We start from the raw sequence: 19,266 nt of genomic DNA, 5'->3' as shown, positions 1-19,266 counted from the left end.
TTTCGTCGGGCTCTGAAGTCTGGATCCTCGAGGGAAGACGACAAAGTGAAGCAGCTGGACGCTTGATGGTGCCTGCTGGTGCAGGGTGGACACTCCTTGCCCACAAGGGAGATTTCTTCAGGCTTCTGTGGAGCAGAACGTCGAAGTCCAGAGTTTCTTCTTGCAAAATCAATTCAGGATAATCTAACTTGGAATGGGACCAGCTCCTACCTTTATTCTGCTAAAGGGGGCTGTACTATGACTAGGTCCCTCCTATGGGTGGGACCAGGAAGGGGGTGGTTACACCCCCTATCCTTTGGCCGGTTTCGCGCCAGAGCTGGGGCTGGAGTGCCCCAGCAACTGGTTTGAACCGGTGTATGCACAGAGGCACCTTGTGTGCCCCAGGCATGTCTCATTCCTTTCAGGCCTGTCCTACCTAATACACAAAATCCTATCTGGGGTGGTGCTAGCTCCTCCCGAGGCAGGAAACCCTTTCTCCAAGCCTCCCTCGCTGGAAGGACTCCCAGCAGCAGGAGTTCAGACTTGTGTCTGGTGGCAGCATCCATTTTGTGATGCTGAGGCTCGAGGTTAACTTTAACCGGGGTTCACAGTTAGGTACATGTTGTGTCCCTCTAGAAGGGTGGAATGCTACCCCCGTCGCCAGAATTGGCGAGGGGGTAGTATTCCAATTCATATGACCCCTTATTCGACATGTTTTGATAATGCTATGCCAAAGTTAGCAATAACCGCAAGGATTATAATGCACTTAAGAGTATATGGTATAGCGTTATCATGGAAACAGCTAAAGGACTTGGTTCCGAAAGCTGCAGACAGGCTCAGCTCATGCTAGAGCACCATCTCACATAATTCCAAGCACTCTGCCTCCAGGATTGTTAAGGCCTGCTATAGAAGTGACTTATAGGAGTATATGTGTCCATTTTAGGTTTAGATATAGGTATACTATATCTAAAGCAAAGTGTGATTACACCACCTTGCCCCAGCTGATTGATCAGCCAGTTGTGTCAGATTTGGATGGCCAGCCAGGGGTGGCATAATACATGCTGCAGCCCCTGGTAGGCCTTGGGTTCACTTATGCCCTGGGTACCTATGGTACATTGTACAAGGACTTACAAGAGTGACCCAATACCAATTGGTAAATGCACCTAAAGTACATGGATGTCAATTTAGAGAGAGAACAGCTAGGCTGGGGGTCTGATTAGCAGGCCCACAGCCAGGGAAAGTCGTAAACCAGTGAGTATGTTCTTTCTCCGGGGTCCCACTCGTGGCTCCCAACAGAGATTCTCTAGTTCTGAAATCAGCCTTATCACTAGCTTGTTGAAGAATGGTATCACTGTATCCTCTGGCCTTGAATCTAGCTAATGTCTCCTGAGTACATTTAGTAAGTTCCTCCTTGGTGCTGCAGATTCTTTTCAATCTAAGGAGTTCCCCAGAGGGGATACTCCTTATGTGGTGGCTGGGATGTGAGCTGGTAGCAAGTAGGGTGGCATTCCCCGCAGTTGGTTTTCTATAAAGTGTGGATTCAAGCTGGTTATCTAATACATACATTTTAGTGTCCAGGAATGCCACCTATGTTTGACTTATGAGTGCAGTTAATCTTAAATTGATGTTGTTGTTGTTTAATTCAACTATAAATGCTTCTGCACTGCCTTGTTCCCGCTTCTATAGAAAGAACACGTCATCAATTTATCCTAACCAATGCAATACATGCTCCTCACATACTTTGGCCAAAGTACCCCTGAGAACCTGCTCCTCCCACCAGCCTACGTGTAAACACGCATAGCTGGGGAGAAGCAGGCTCCCATAGCCACCCCACACTTTTGACAATACTTGTTGTCAAGCATAAAGTTATTAAACAGACACCACTTGATCATTTCTAGGAGCATCATATTATGATTGTACATAGTCAAAGGCCTTTTGTCCAGGTAGTGTTTAACAGCAGTTAATCCAGTATGGTGGTCTATGCTCGTAGTGATTCTATGTCCATCACAATGAGAAAAAGATTTTCTTCCCATTTTATTTGTTGGATTTTTTCTAAAAAGTCACCAGTGTCCCTTATATATGAAGGGAGTGTCTGCACATGAATTTGCAAAAAATGGTCCACCTACTGTGTGATCTGTTCGCTCATGCCCCCAATAGCTGAAATAATAGGCCTGCCTTGTGTAGGATTTGACACTTTGTGGATTTTTGGAATTAGATACAGTGTGGAATTATAGGGAAATCATTGGTCATAAATTTAAATTCCTGATTGGAGATCAGTACTTGTCTTTTCCAACCCATTAGATCTTTCTTGAGGGTGTCTTTTGCTTTTTTGTATTCTGCCAGAGTAGTTTTAGCATAGCAGTCTGTGTTGGACAATTGTTTATAGGCCTCTTGAGTGTATTGATCACGAGGCCAAATTACAACATTTCCACCCTTATCTGACTTATTGATGACTATATCTTTGTTCTTTCATTTCCGAATGCGGTTCTCATATTGTATGTTATGATGTTTCAATCTTGCTTTGCTATGACTGGTTTTGTGATATAGTTTTTTCATCTCATCTGTCACTCTTTCATGAAAGATATCAATTGCATCTTTCGGCATCATGGGATAGAATGTAGATTTTGCTTTAAATGGGCTGATCCCTGCACTCTGTTCAATTAAATTGTAGGCTACCAATCTCTCTTGGGTTGACACCTGGCTATTGACAGCCACTTCTTCCTGGCGATTCTCAGTATCCAACTCTCTTATAGCCAACATTGTAGCCGCATCAAAAACTTGGAGGTTAATGTTGCTCGTCATTTCTTGATTAGTTTCGATCTCTGTAGTTTATTGCCATTCTTTATTGTGAAAAACTTCTTTAGTTTAAGCTTTCTCATAAATTTGTATGTGTATATATGTATATATGTGTGTATGTATGTATGTGTGTATATATATATATATATATGTGTATGTGTGTATATATGTATATATATTCGTGTGTATATATATATATATATATATATATATATCGACAAGAAACCAAGAATATATTTATATATAAAATATATCCACTGAAAAAAACGAAAGGTTAGAGATGTTAGTTAGTCTCAAGTTTCACTCGTACAAAAGCAGTGAAATTCAGCAGTTCTATTTAGCTGAGCTGACTATAACATAATATATCGCGCCCTGCAATGCACTGATTATGACCTCACATATTACTTCACTGAGGACATAGTCAGTGACCTCACTGATATCTCAAATGACATCACTGATGACATCATTCACAGAGTCTCTCATGAACCCACTCGCACCCCAATATAACCTTTCATACACCCACTCCAACTACCACACTGCCATTGTCAAAACCATTGACATACGCACACTAGTACTTGCACACCCACTCACTGATTCATAGGTCTACACACACTTCCACTCAGTGACCCATACAACCAGTCATACACTCACTCACTAATATAGCCACTGATATATCCTCTCATTAACCCATACAGACACTCACACACGATCAGTGACCCATAGAGCTACTCACATACCTACTCACTCACCCATAGTCAATCACACAGCCATTTTCTCACCTATACAGTTATGCACACATCAACTAACTTATTCATACAGATACTAACACATACTCACTCATCTATACTATCAGTGACACAAGCACACACTCACCCATACAGCCATTCTCACAATCACTCGCACATACAGCCCCTCATATACTCCAACACTCACCTATACTGCCCTTCACATATCCAGGTACTCGCCCATATACCACTGACACATCCATTCACTCGCCAACACAACCATACACAAACTCAGTCACCCATACATCTCACAGACATACTCACTAACCCATACAGCCACTGACTCACACTCACTCATCCTTGCAGGCAGTAACACACACCCCCTCAACCACCCACCCACTCAAACTTAGACCCATTAAGGTACTCTGACAACCAATGACTCACCCATACAGCCATTCACGTACCCACTCACTAACCCATACTGCCACTTAGAAAACCAACTGTCAGACTGATACATTCAGACAACCTAGTTACTCACTCATACATTCATTGAGACACCTAATCGCTCACTTATTCAGTCAGTCACGCACCCACTGAATCATCCATACTGGCACTCAAACACCCACTGATTCATCAATACACCTTGGTATATATTTAACACTACAGTCAGTGGATGTCATGAGTGATTTATCAGTGATGTCGCTGACCATTTCATGAATGATATAATATGTGAGATCATAAGCAGTGCATTGTGAGGACGCAAGTTATAGTTGGCTCAGCTGGCTATAACAGCTGATTTTCACTGGTTTTGTGCGAGTTAAACTTGAGCTTAACTATGTATGTCTCTGTAACCTTCGGCTTTTTATGTGCATTTTTAAGGTTTTTTAAATGCTAATTCCTAACTATAACATCCTGGACCTATTGTTTTTTTCAGTGAACTGTAAACATTGATAGTTGGTTTGTGAGTGGTTGTATAGGTCAGTGACTGGGTGTTTGAGTGGCATTATGGGTCTGTGAGTGCGTGTGTAATGCCTGGGTAATTACATAAGTGTATGAGTAATGCCTGGGTGATTGTATCTTTGCAAAGGTAGTGCCTGTGATTCTATGAGTGTAATTGCCTAGGACACACCGCGAAAGCCATTTTATTTTTGCCATAGTGTAAAACACATATATAGACCTATTTTTTTTTATAATCAACTTTGAGTATATAAAACAGCGAAGAGAATTAATCGGTTGCAGCTCATTAATCAACATAGACATCGGATCTGAATCAGTAAAACATATATGCAGGGTCAATCTATTCCAGTCCAGCATCTCAACCTGCATTGCAGTGACGGCGGAGCTGAGGCATTTGACACAACAAGGATTATGACTGGATCATATTGAACCATTTCCGCCCTATTTTATGGAACAATTCTGGGGAGCCTCGGGATTCGAACATGACCTCCTTCTGGGCACCGCACCAGTCCACCCCCCTCCTCCACCCCTTCATAGTAGGAGCAGCGGCACGCAACCAGTACGTCGCTATGTCCCTTTTGGCCACAGCCACCGCTGTCCCCAGTAGGCGCTTATCCATCCTGGAACCATCTAGGCCGTCAAATATCCCCAGCAGCAGGTGTGGGTCGTGAGGAACCTCCCATCCCTGGGCTTGTGTGAGCTCCCGCTCCAACCCCCTCCATAACCTCCAAAACGCCGGGCAGAGCCATACCATATGGTAAAAATCAGCGAGGGATGAGCTGCATTTCGGACAGTCTGGGGAGGGTCGCAAGCTGGCACAGAAGAGTTGCTCAGGGGTGAGGTAGACCGCATGTAGGTAGTATATCTGCACCAGACGTAGCCTAGAGGACGTGGTTAGGGTTCTAGGGGCCATAAGAGCATCACTCCAGTCTGCCTCCTCTAGGGGGCCCACCCACACCTCCCACCGGGCTCGCACCCCATCCAAGGACGCGGGGCCATTATTCACTAGGGAGCGGTAGATACGGGACACTCCTCCTTTGCCCAGGTTCCCCATCACCTGGGCCTCTAGTGGACTGAACTCTGGGAGGGAAGTCGGTGAGGGGAGATGTGCAAGGATGGCATGTCGTAGCTGCAGATAACGGAAGTGTTGGGTGTGGGGAAGGGCATGGCGCTGTTGTAGGTCTGCAAAGGCACGGATATGGTCCCCCATCCAGACGTCTCCAAGGACCGAGATGCCAATTAAATCCCAGCAGCGGAATCCGTTCAGGGACGAAACCTCCCAGAGCCAGGTGCCATGCCAGAGCGGCGTCTGACAAGTGAGTTTACGGTCCCACCCCACGTGGCGCAGGGCAGCGCGCCAGGCCAAGAGGACCGTTCTAGTGATTGGCGCAATGGTCTGTTGCACTGGGCATCCATACAGGAACGACTGGATCTGCGGAAAGTCCGTTGTTTCCAGTTCCACGAGGTATGCTGGGTCGGACCATCCGCCCGCTTACCAGTCGTGGATGACTATCAATTTGGTGGCAAGGGAGTAGAGGTAAAGGTGGGTCACCCCTAGGCCCCCATCAAAGGGGGGGATGCGGCTGTGCGCCAGGGACATCCGCGGCCGTCTGCCACTCCAAAGGAATCGGGACAGGGTCCCGTCAAGTTCGCGAAACCAATCGCGGGAGAGGGGGATGGAGATGTTTTGTAAGATGTCCCATTGACGAGTACTCTGGCCCTAGGGTTGGCATAAAGGACCCTTAAAGGCGGCGAAACAACGGGCCGAAGCCCATCGCCTCCAGCACGTCTTGCAGGTATGCCCAGTTCACTGTCGAAGGCCTTCTCGAAGTTGAGGAAGAGGAGGGCCAGGTATGGGGACAGGCTGGCACGGTGGGCCATGACCAGGTGAAGGCGGCGGATGCAGTGACTGGTGCCCCTGGCCGGCATGAACCCGCACTGGTCGGGATGGACCAGATCTTGCAGGTGAGGCTTAAGCCTCTGGGCCAGTATTGTGGCTAAGAGCTTGATCTCGGTATTAATGAGCGAAATTGGGCGGTAGGGCAACTCGTGGAGGGCGGCTGGGTCTTGGGAATGACCACTATTGTGGCCAGGTCCGATTCAGGGGGAATGAGCCACATGCCGGAAGAGGGCCAAAAGTCGGGGAGCCAGGATATCTCGAAAGGCAGCGTAATACTCCTGTGGATACCCGTCCGGGCCAGGCGTTTTGCCAGGGTGGCGAAGTTGGATAGCCTCCAGGACCTCGTTCAGGGCAAAGGGGCGCTCCAGGGCTTCTGCGGATTCAGGAGTGAGAGAGGGGAGCCGGGCACCGGCCCCGTCCAGCAGGGCGGTCAAGGGCGCATCCGGTGGTCGCGCCGCGTAGAGACGCGTATAGAAACTTGCAAAGGTTCCAGCTATGGCCGCGGAGGTTACCGTCCTGTGCGCGAACCTCCGGAATGATGCGATGAACTTTGGGATAGGAGACCAGGTTATGGAGGAGTTTGCAATTTTTGTCCCCCCAGCTATACACCCGCTCCACCGACTATCGCCATAGCATTTGGGCCGAGTCCAGTGAGACCTGTCGGATTTCCTCCCGAACCAGCGTCAGCTGCCGGGTGGGGTCTGCACGCCCAGCAGAGGCTTGCTCTGCCTCCAATCGTGCGGCCCGGGACTCTAACGTCGTGAGCCGGGCCAACTGGTCTGCCCGTTTGGCATGCACAAGCCCCCTTGCCACCCCGCTGATCACAGCCTTGCCAGCGTCCCACAGGGTTCCCGGCGAGGGAACTGAACCCTCACTGGTAGAGAAGTAGTGGCTTAGTTCTTGTCCTGGTGTGTCTACCAGTTTGGGGTCCTTCAGGAAACAAGCGTTGAGACACCAGACCGCTCGCGGGCCCGTCGGTGAAGAGCCAAGTCGGAGAGAGACGGGGGAATGGTCGGACAGGCCTCTGGGCAGTATAACCGCTCCTGAGACCAGGTGGCAGTCAGTGGCCGGAAGCAGGAAAAGGTTGATATGGGAGTGGGTGTGGTGGGAGGCTGATGTGTGTGTGTATTGTGCCTTACGGGGATTCCATACCCTCCATATGTTGCAGAGCCCCAGAGCCGAGGCCCAGCTCGACCGAGCCGCAGCAGAGGAAATCCGCACCGCGGACGGAGTCCCGGTCGTGTCGTGATGGGGTTGCATGACGACTTTGAAATCACCTCCAACCACCGTGAGACTGTGCGGAAGGGAAGAGAAAATCTGTGTAAGGCATCGAAGCGTTGGGGGCAGGAGGGCTGGCGGGATGTAGAGATTCAGGATATTTAGAGGGCAACCCTCCACCATGCCTCATATAGACCCTGTGGATCGGTGTAGGCCTTAGTCAAGGTAAAGGGGAGGCCTCTCCTAAGCAGGATTGCTACTCCTCAGGACCCGCGCATGAACCCAGAGTGCCAGACCATCGCAAAGCCATACCGGGCCAGGAAGTTGCATTGTGTGCCTAAGAGGTGGGTTTCTTGGAGAAGGACATCCGCCGCGTGGCGGTGGGCCGCCCGGAGTATGGCCGCGCGCTTAATACGGTCCAGGAGACCAATAACATTCCAAGAAAGAATGTGGAGAGGTCTAATTAGCATGTACGCCATCAGGCGAGAAGAAGATGTAGGGGGGACCATGGATCGCTGGAAGCGCACCCAGGGAGAGAGGGCCAGCAGCGCCGCGCAGAGGCAGGAGGAGCCAATCAAGGGCAATGAGCGGATATGGGGCTTGGCGGGCCAAGCCGGGGGGGGCGACCGCCTGCAGTCGTCCCCCGTGACGGCCCGTAGGCGGGCGAAAATAACGTATTGGGCAACAGTACATGCGTGTCAGGCGTGGACCTACTCGCCACATTTTGTCGAAAAGGAGAGCTGCAACCCGCCACCCACAGGTAGCACCAACAATGGCCGAGGAGCGGCTAAACAGAGCTGAACTAAAAAGCGGCCCGTAGGCGGCTAAAAACAACAAACCAGTGGGAGTCAATGGACTGTTCCCCCCCCCCCCCGTACCCCCCAACTCCCCCCAACCTACACTTCAAAACAGGAAACATCTGTCGCCCCAAATTTCAATCAACCAACAGGACCCCCTGCTAGGGGGAAGGTACTAAACTAAAACGGTTAGTAGGGAGCAGTAGCACTAGTCAAGAGTTTGCTAAAGAGGACCCCCCTCCATATCACAGGATAAATGCCAACAGCTTTAAACACAAGAGCTTCAAAGATGGGTTTAATTCAGGATATCAGCAACAGTCACACAAATGACAGAAAGGATGTGGGGTGAATAGGAAGAGGTGGACAGGGCAGGAACATTGACTATGAGAGCGTAGACAGTTCAGGGCCCTTCCCCCACGGGGGATCGCCATGGGCGGCCAGTTCTCCAGGCGGCGAGCAAGGCCCGGATGGCGGGCCCGAGCGGACCTGGCATGTCAGACCCGGCCAACGAAGACCAGACACCAGGTGAAGTTGGTTCAGACCTACACATCGTCTGGGGTTCCACGGATCACAGGGCTGTCAGATAAGTCTGAGTCCGATCTTGCCTTCCGTAAGCCCGCACCCAACTCTGGGGTCCCGGTGATGACAACCAGGGAGGAGGGGGCAGCAGAGAGGGGGGCATCCTGGTTCTTGAGCGGAGACGGGGGCCGCCGGGACCCCCCCCCCTCCTGGTGACTGAGAGGCCCCTCCCTGACGGCGGTCCCTCCTACGGGAGCCGGTTCGGCGTCGCCGTGGCCTAGGCGCTTCATGGTTCAGGTGGGTTGGAGGTCTCCGAGCAGGAGACAGGGCTCGCCCAGGCAGGAGAGGGCGCTCCTCCGTAAGCCAAGTCCACGCCGCCTGCGGGCTGTCTAAGAAGAAGGTCTTGTCCTGGAAAAAGACCTTGAGGCGAGCCTTTGGACCATACCGCAGTCCCATCGCCCTGAGCTTTTGTTTGACTTAGTCGTAAGTACTGCGCTGGGATTGGACCTCTCTGGAGTAGTCCGGGAAGACCATTATTTTAGAGTTCTGAAAGAGCAGGGGGCCCAGGTCCCTGCCAGCCCCCAGGATGGCGTCCCTGTCCCGGAAGTTGAAGATACAAAGAATGATGGGTCGGGCCGGGGCCCCAGGAGGAGGCTTGCGCGCAAGTGAGCGGTGGGCTCGTTCTATCGCAAACCAGGCGGAAAGCTTCTCTGCAGGCATCCAGGAGCCGACTCAGGCCTCGAGGAAGACTGCTGTGGACCCCTTCACCACTCCCTCCGGAAATCCCAGAAGGCGCAAGTTGTTTCGGTGAGCTCGGTTTTCGGCGTCCTTCACCCTTTTATGGAGCTCCGTCGTCAGTGTCTGAAGACGGTCTACCTGGGTTTTGAGGGTGGTCAGGTCATCCTCTGCCGTGGAGATAGGGGATTCCGCTGCTGTGATTCGTGCCGTGGCGTTTCGGAGGTCCTGTCGGATGAGGGCCACATTCAACTTCACCTCCCCAATCTTGCTTTCCACGGAGGCCTGGGATGCACTGATCGCTTGGAGGATTGTAGACAGGTCCCCATCTGCAACAGCAAAAAATGACACCATCTAAGCATATGCAAACCACTCCTAAAAGTAAAAAAAAAACATATTGACAAACACTTCTTAATACATACCTGACAAATATTACTACTTTATAATACATATACAGGCGCAGAACATTTTCTTATGTTTTACTTGTGACTAAACTACTCATGTTTAATAGTGACCAAAAGTACTACAACTCCCAGAATGCAAATAACATAGATGTATTCATTCCACACATGATGCTTAGACATTTAAAACATTCATAGTTTTAAATAAATTCCTCATTACAACGTTGAACAATACTATACTGTTATTTTTCTATAAACTATGCAGTGGAATAAAGGGCCACTAATTCATTTATCTCTTTCTTCCCAAAACATTTCGTACTAACATCTTAAATACATTCCCTGTGGTAGACACAGTTTATCATATATATTTTTCATATCACTGACTTTTTTTTATCAAACTCTCATATATATTTTCATTTATAATGTAATTTTTTTAACATACTAAAACGTTATGTAAATACCAGTGAATTGAGTTCGTAGATTATATTGTTTCTCTTTTTTAAATAGTTTTGACTCAGGTAGGATTTGTAAAAATGAATCCCAAGAATGGTACACAACTGTCATACAAAGCAACCATAAAAAAATGGCAAGCTCTTCAACTTTTCACTCTATGATCATGAGAAAGGCAGCACATATATATTTGTAGTAACTTTTTTGTTAAAAACTGTGTTTGACCGTACTTTTCACTGTGACGCCGAGAGCCTCAATTACTTCAGTAACAATGATGTTCACGTCTTTTTTGAGAGGTTTAAAACACATATATGAACACATTTGACAGTATTTTAGACACCAGGGGTTTATTACTGCACTGTTTAAAGTAATATTTTTGTAGTGAGTTTGTATAAAAACAATCATTTAAACCGATTTTCTGTTTTTGCCGTGACTTCTAACATTACGATGATATCGGTAGCTGGGATCGCTGCAAATGTCACAAAATGACGAAACCAATGCAGACATTCAAAAACCACCACCACATTCAAAACTTGTAACTGCAAAATGGATTATAACTAGCAAACTAAACACATTACCTTCTAAATGGATATTTGAGTATGTACAACTCCCTTAATATCTGTATAACACAGTGCATAACTTTTTCCTTTTAATCTATAATTGCATAAATCACTGTAAAGGAAGTCTCTCATTCACTGTGTAAGTATTTAAGTGAATCAGTAAGCTGGGGCATCAGCATATCCAAGCTTCCGTAACGAACTGCATGACTCCCTCAGTGTGTCTGAGTGGGTGCATCAGTGTTGCAATGGGTCTGTGATTGGTTGCATAAGTCTCTCACTCAATCTAGAGTAGGTGCATGAGTGCCTTTCAACATTTTTAAGAAAGTATCAAACTACCTGGCTGGATCTGTGAGTGTATACATGCGTGTCTACGTGGGTGTCTGAGTGGGTCTGTGAGTGAGTGCATAAGTCTTTCAGTGGGTCCATCACTGGCATCATGAATGTCTGAGTGGCTCTGTCAGTAGGTTCTGAGTGCGATTGTGAGTGGGTACCGGAGTCTGAGTGTATAACTGACTGGGTGCATAAGTCCCTGAGTGGGTCTATGAGTGTGTTTGTGAGTGACGGTATGGGTGTCTGTGTCCATGAGGGGATGTATGAGTTTGAATGGGATTTGTGAATAAGTGTATGAGTGTCTCAATGGTCTGAGTCTGAGTGGGTGCCTGAATGGGTACATGCACGAGTGTCTGAGTGAGTCTGTGACTGGGAGAACGAGTGTCTGAGTGGGTCTTTGAGTGGTTGCATGAGCATTGAGTGGGTGCATGTATATATGAGTAAGTTGGTGGGTGGGTGAGTTTGTGAGTGTATGAGTGAGTGACTGAGACCATAAGTCTCTGAGTGGTTCTATGACTGAGTGTGGGAGTGACTGTATAGGTTTGTGAGTGGTTAAATAAGTGACTCAGTTGGTCTGTGAGTAGATACGTGAGTGGGTATGTACATGAGTGCGTGACTTCCTGAGTGAGTCTGTAAGTGGGTGCATGAGTATCTGAGTGGGTCTGTGAGTGGGTGCATGAGTGCACCACACATGGGCCTGTGAGTGGGTGTAAAAGTCTCCAAGTGGGTATGAGACTGTACGCATGAGTCTGAGTGGGTCGCTAAGTAGGTGCATGAGTCTGAGTGGGTCTGTACATGTGTGCATCACTCTGTTAGTCTAAGTGGGTGCATGAGTACCTGAATGGGTATGTGATTAGGAAAATGTGTATCTGAGTGTGTATGTGACTGAATGTGTAAGTCTGTGAGTGGGTATTTGAATAGGAGTATAAGTGTCTGAGTGAGTTTGTAATGCATACGTAAGTGTGTGACCGTGACCGGCGAGTGTGTGCAAATATATATATTTTTTAATATTTTTCCAATACTCACAATGACGTCCCGATCTTCGCATTGTCACAGCAACGGTACACAGGGGCCTCCCTGGCGATCGCAGCATTGTAGCGAATATCACACAAGATAAAAAAAAAATAATCTTTTGGACACATTTGTATCACTAATACTCCCATTTCTCAAACATGGGTTCAGAGTTACCTCCACCCTGAGCTCTTATGTGTGCATCACTCTGTTAGTCTAAGTGGGCGCATGAGTACCTGAATGGGTATGTGATTAGGAAAATGTGTATCTGAGTGTGTATGTGACTGAATGTGTAAGTCTGTGAGTGGGTATTTGAATAGGAGTATAAGTGTCTGAGTGAGTTTGTAATGCATACGTAAGTGTGTGACAGTGACCGGCGAGTGTGTGCAAATATATATATTTTTTAATATTTTTTCCAATACTCACAATGACGTCGCGATCTTCGCATTGTCACAGCAACGGTACACAGGGGCCTCCCTGGCGATCGCAGCATTGTAGCGAATATCACACGAGATAAAAAAAATAATCTTTTGGACACATGTGTATCACTAATACTCCCATTTCTCAAACATGGGTTCAGAGTTACCTCCACCCTGAGCTCTTATGTTAGCCTTCACAGAAATTTTCAGCCCGGTGGGGCGGGTATTCTTCACACCGGAAAAATCTGCTTTCCGGAGACTCCCCGTATTTCCACCTTCGTAAGGCACTACCACCGCCTGGATGATCATCCCCCCCGACCTATGAAGTGAAGACAAATGTGCTTTCACATTACAACATCCTGGAAATACCAGGGTAATCCGGTAAACAACCGTGAGTTCTTTCTTTTTCTAGTACACTGAGGTTAGGGTACGCCTTAGCGTGTGTATACCGCCCAGTGTTACAGTTTGGTCCTGAGGAAAGCTCGGCTAAAGAGGCCGCTAAGAGCAGAAACATGTCGACCATATGAACCAAAAAACAGGACTGTTTGACTCAAACTAAAAGTCAAGCCTGTCCGCCAATCCCTTTTTAATACCGTGCATGCTTCAACCTTTATTAAAATTGAGTTCAGGTTGGAACGCGCACTTTTTATTCTGACACTTTAAATTCACTATCACTTTTTTGCACTGCTTTTATTCTAGTAACCAGCTCCACTGCAGTTGCAGGTGTAGCAGCACACCAGGCATGCACTTGGCATACCTGGTGAAAAACCCGATGAAGCATGTCACCCAATAGTTGGGTGAGTGAGGGTTTTATATAAAAATCACTGTGATTCCTTTTCTTCTACACACCCACGTGCCTTTTCTATGTCTCATCCTGTCATGTCTGACTGTTTGAGTCACTCCTTTGTTGTTTAAATGATATTTTGACTGGGGTATAGGAGTGTCCCTGAACCCTTCCTCTCCTGTTGTTTCTACATGAATGTAGAGTTGGCCAGGTAACAAACAAACAGTTGCGTGATGGTAGCCCATACCAGCTTGTACCGATCTCGAATAGACTGTCTTTCTTTGAGAGCATAAATGGGTCAAAAAGCCAGTTCTTTCCATAGGTGAGGTAATTGATTTCCATATCATGACAGTGTCCTTTTTGGCTTTTACTTTCGCTCAAATCGCTTGCCTTGTCAGACCTACAAGAAGCCCTTGGGAATCTTCAAATATTGTGAAGAGGTCATTCAGGCAGTTTTTGCGTTTTGTTTACTTGCTGTTTGTTCTCTCGTAGCTCCACTTTACCTTCTGTTTGTAAAGCAAACAATGGACTGTTTTTTTTTTTACCGTGTCATAGAAGCCATGTCAGTTGAAGTAAGTACAGACAATAGCAATATGTTTATTTATGATTCGGGACTCAAATGAGTTCCAAGTAAAAAATTTACAAAAAGAGAGAGGATTTTACGATGTATTATATCATGGTATTCTCTGTACCAGAATAAGGCACAATCAAAAGCATAACAATGATAATTGCACTATACAGGTGGGGTTAAACGCAACTGTTACTCCATATAGTCACACAGCTTAATATATAAATTCAGAATTCGGATTATACTCTACAAAAATGAAGTAAGTCCCCTTTCTAACTTTGATTGACATTTTATTTGATCCGGTACCTTTTTTGTTTTGCGCTAACCAGAGATGAACCCTGCCCACTTTGCCAATTTTGGGAAGTCTGTGCCCTTAGGGAAATTTGCATCTGACTGAGCTATGTTAATGTTTGAGCACTGGTTCCTGAAACCAAGCTGGAAATAATAGTGTTCTTGTTCATTTAAGAGATTGATTGCGCTTCACTCTGCTACTTGATTTTCCTAGATGTTAAACTGTGCACTTACGAGACAACGCCATCACCCAGCCAGCTGGATATTCCCATTGTGCCTCCACCCCCTGATGTGACCAGTTGTTTGGATGACTCCTCCCAGCTCTCTTCGCAATTGGACGAATCTCATCTTCTAAGCTCAGAAGGACTAGAGCCCTTTGGGACCGATTTATCCAGAGGTAGGTCTAAACATTGAAATGGCTATATTTACGCTTCCACTCCATTGGAGCAGTGGTTTTAAGATCGAGAATGGAATTGCAAAGACTCAAATTTGTGCATCCCCAAATAAACTGCTGTGTTGGAAAGGACTCAGGATATGCTGCCTACAATGTGGTTAATGTTAGCCAGCTCTCTAGGTGCTATTTTGCGTGACTGTTTGAAGGGTTGGATTTCTCAGGAACCCTTTTCAGTGTTATCCTTTTTGCTTCAACTGAAATGGTCAGTATTTGCTCATAAGCACTGTACAACATGTTATTCCAATGCACTTACTAAAAGTATTTGCCAGAATATCCTGTCAAGAGGTGTGCGTGTAATACTTCCTGGTACTTCCTGGAACACTATTAAGGGTGCCATGAGTAGTGGTGTCCTGTAGTTTTAGTCTGGAAGGGATAACTGTGCGGGAGACGCTTGTGGACATTGTGTGTTTGTGGCAGCAGAGGGGCTAATGCGCAGGAAGGACCACGCGCCCCAGGAGACGGCGGGGCTGAGAGCCACCCTGCTGCCCCGCCCTTGATACTTCCAGGTGCATTTAATCATCCTCCCACCCGTCCCGCGGGATACGCGCTGGGCAAAGCCTGGGCCAAAGGCGGGCCCGTTTGAGCCCGTTCGAGGCTGAACGAGGACGGGACGGGGCCATCCCTTTCGCTTGTAATCCATCTACCAAGCCAAGGTCAGTACTAAGATAATTTGGTTGTCCTTGTTGATTGACTTTCATAGTATTAGTTATACTCCACCCGTTCTGAGGAGCTCTAGCTGCAGTCGAACTTTGTTATGGCGTCCTCTAAAGTGGGAAAGGGGAGAAAGTCGATCCTAGCGGGGTCATTTATAGGAACCCTGGATCAATTTCTCACCAGGGCATCTTCTATGCTGGCACACCAAATAGACATCACTGAAAGGAGGCTATACCTGGATCCTACTTTCGACAAACGGTCGTTCTTGGGCTGTTTGGCACATTCACCATCGCCTAACCAGGAAGGATCTGCTGATGTTGCCTCTTTGGGTGCTGGAAATAAGGGCCGTCATCAGGCCCAATTAGAAACTAGACCCCAGGACTCCCCAGCTAGTGTGGATTTTGTACCCATTGCCCAATGCGCCTCTGCCCAAAATCATGACTCTATGGGCCCGTCTACTATGGGACTGCAAACCGGATCTGTTAGCTCCAAGACTGGTGTTGAAGCTCCTATTACAGTCTCTAAAATGAAGAGTGGAGGTGCCACCATAAACAAGAGGAAAGCTAAAATTCAGAAATCTAACAATATGGGGAAGGACAAATGACAACAACCGATGATAGTCCGGTTATCCAGTATTATGGGTGTCTTTCATAGATTCACATGCCTGAATCATTCCCCGTCGTCAAGACGGGAGTCTCCGGTACATAGAAAAGTAATGTCCTATAGACATACATAGAGAAAAGTAGGCCTAAGGGCCTTGCCTTAGTAGCCTATCTATGTCCTTTTGTAAAAAGGACCAAACTCCAGAAGGTAGCCAATCAGCTACCACCTCCCTCTAGAACCTTCCTGTCAGGTGCTTCAGTCTCTCAGATTTTCTACCGCACGTTGTGCTAGGGAGTCTCCACCTGAGTTCTCCTCAGGTTTCCTAGTTTACTCTCTTTTCTTCTCAGAAATTGGATATTTCCTTCATAAATACGCCATGGCTGATGAACAGAAGAAGGGTCTCTTCAGAGCTTGCTCTTCTTGTGGTAAGAAGAGGCTCCTCGTCGATAAGCATGAAACCTGCTTATACTGTCTTTATCCAGACCATTCTCCTAAAGAGGGTAGAATTTGTAGAACATTCTCTACAAAAACACTAAAAGACAGAGAAGGCCGGCTGCTCCTCTGGTTGAACAGGCTGAAAACCAGAGACGACCTGGAGTCTTCAGAAGACAGTGAGATGGCTAAATTATCCTTGAAGAGGCCAAGGGTTGCTTCCCCTAGCCCTACAGACGTTCCTCCTAAAAAGACTGTCAAAAAGTCTTCTGAGGCAAGATCTACAACGTCTGACAAGGAGCTTCCTGCCTTCAGGAAGTCTGCGCCGTCGACGACGATTTCGTCGACGCTTTCCTCAGCGCTGAAGAAGACTGTGTCTAAAGTCTGTTTCAATGTGAAAAAAAGCATCAAATATAATATCACCAGGGAGGAAACGATAAGTATAAAGCACACAATAAATAAAAAGTACAAAATATTTTGTTTATTTAGTATATATACTCAAGATAAAAACATTAAAATTCTAACACATAATAAAAATGCGACACATGACCTATTATAAACAATCAATGTAATACAAAAAATAACACCATTAATTCATAAAACAGTGGCGGACAATATTAGTCCTCTTCGACGCGCGTTTCGGCGTTTTCACAAGAACGCCTTCTTCAGGAGCCGCACATACAATCTGAAAGACATACACAGCAAATTAAAAATCATACTTATTAGGTGGAGATGTGTCCACCTATCAAAAATACTTCAATACAGTTACATGAGAACATATATCAAAAGTCTATGTTTCTACATCGACGACGACGGTGTCGACGACAATGGCGTCGTCAGCATTCTCATCGACGACAACCACTACACCATTGTCGACGGCAGGTAAGCGTCGACGACTAAGCCAAAATCGTCGACGCCGTCGACAAAGACACCCTCGTCGACTGGCGTGCCGTCGTCTAGGACACCGACGACAGTGAAGACATCGTCGACGACTAAGACATCGTCGACGAGCGCACCATCAACGACTGGGCCGTCGACGAAGGTACCTTCGACGAGGATACCGTAAACACCATCGACGGCGACGAAGACCTCGTCGACGAGCGCACCATCGACGACGAAACCGTCGACGAAGGTACCGTCGACGAAACCATCATCGACGACGATTGAAAATCAGTAGACGACGACACCGCCGACGATGGAAACAATCTGACTTGATTTCTCCGTTGTCAGCTGCCAGTCAGCCGCCTACGAAAAAGAGCACGAAACAACCAATAACCCCTGACTTAACGTCTCCAAGTAGGGTGCAAAAGTTACCCCTGTCACGTCTATTGCAGGACGAGGAATCAGACGAAGACCAGTACGGACAGGCCACCAGTCCTTCGGATCTCATAGTAAAGTGCCAAAGCACCGATGAAGAGGGCGATGAGATGGTTTATACAGAAGAGACTGAACATTCGCATGTCCAGACGGAGGTTACATCTATGGTATGCCTTCCGGTGTCTATAGTTTCAGACTTACGGTTCTTGATCCAAGACTACAAGCAGCGCTTTCCTGAACCAACCACTGCCCCATCAATGGAAGCAAATCCAGTTACATCTGGACCGACACCATCCTCACGACCTAGACCATCACCTTTGGTGATCTGTCAGGAAAGAGAACCAGTGCACAGTGTCACTACTTCTGGCGAAGAAGTCGAAGAACCAGAAGAGGGAGAGGTTCGGAACGACCAGTCCGACCATAGGGACGATGAGGACTACATCGCTCCATCTCCGGCCACACCTGAACCCACTACCTCGGACTCACCGCCAGTGGACATTGGCGGATTTCTCAATTTAGTGGAGAGAGCGGCCACGAGATTCCATATGACAATGGAATCCCATGAAACAGACTGCTTCCTATATGATTTTAAAGACCCGGTTAGGAAAACAACAAGATCAATTCCTATCATTGAGCACATATGGGGACAGGGAAAACAGCTGATGCAGACACCAGCCTCGGTCTCCGCAGTAGTTCCACGGCTGGACAAGAAGTATAAGGCACCAACAACAGCACCAGCCTGCCTTACTGGGCATCCCAAGCCAGATTCTGTGGTTACCCAGGCAGCACAAAAGAACTCTAGGAATCCGGCATCTCCATTGTCAGCTCCACCGGACAAGGAGGGCAGGAAGCTTGACAGTATTGGCAAATGCTTTTCCACCACGTCGGCCATGACTGAGAAAGTGGCTAATTCCATTGCGCTACTAGGCTGCTACAATAGGCAATTGTGGGAGGATATTGCCCCGTATCTGGCGGAACTACCAGATCATTTGAAAGAGGAAGTTCAATCACTCCTTAAGGAAGGCCAAACATTGGCATCGGAAATTATCGATTGTGCCGTAGATGTGGCAATGACCGGCTTCAGACAGCTAGCAGGGGCCGCGTTCTTGCGAAGGCAGGGGTGGCTTAAGGCTACATCCTTTCGCCAAGAGGTCCAAACTAAGGTACTGGACATGCCCTACGACGGCCAGCACCTTTTTGGGGAGAAAATCGATGAGGCCCTAGAAACGATCAAAAAAGATACGGACACGGCATGAGCGCTGGGCACATTGCAGTTTAAGAACCAGTCCTTTCGAGGGAGCAGGGGTAGAGGTCAATCCTCTTACAGAGGTTCTTACCAGAGCAAATCCTCATACTCCTATAACCA

General features: G+C 47.4%; 1 protein-coding gene across 8 annotated transcripts in view; it reads left to right on the top strand.

Annotated features, from left to right (window-relative positions):
• BAZ2A (bromodomain adjacent to zinc finger domain 2A) overlaps nucleotides 1-19,266 on the top strand; it is a 1,275,716-nt gene that overhangs the window by 205,684 nt on the left and 1,050,766 nt on the right. For all 8 annotated transcript variants that reach the window (XM_086959424.1, XM_086959462.1, XM_086959400.1 and 5 more), the window contains one exon: nucleotides 14,655-14,837. In XM_086959424.1, coding sequence (XP_086815550.1) covers nucleotides 14,655-14,837 — 183 coding nt within the window. The remainder of the gene's footprint in view (nucleotides 1-14,654; nucleotides 14,838-19,266) is intronic.

The sequence above is a fragment of the Lissotriton vulgaris genome, chromosome 1_1 (assembly GCF_964263255.1).
Source record: "Lissotriton vulgaris chromosome 1_1, aLisVul1.2, whole genome shotgun sequence".
NCBI lineage: Eukaryota > Metazoa > Chordata > Amphibia > Caudata > Salamandridae > Lissotriton > Lissotriton vulgaris.
The sequence above is the reverse complement of the archived record's forward strand: the minus strand, read 5'-3'. Positions and strand labels throughout refer to the sequence as shown.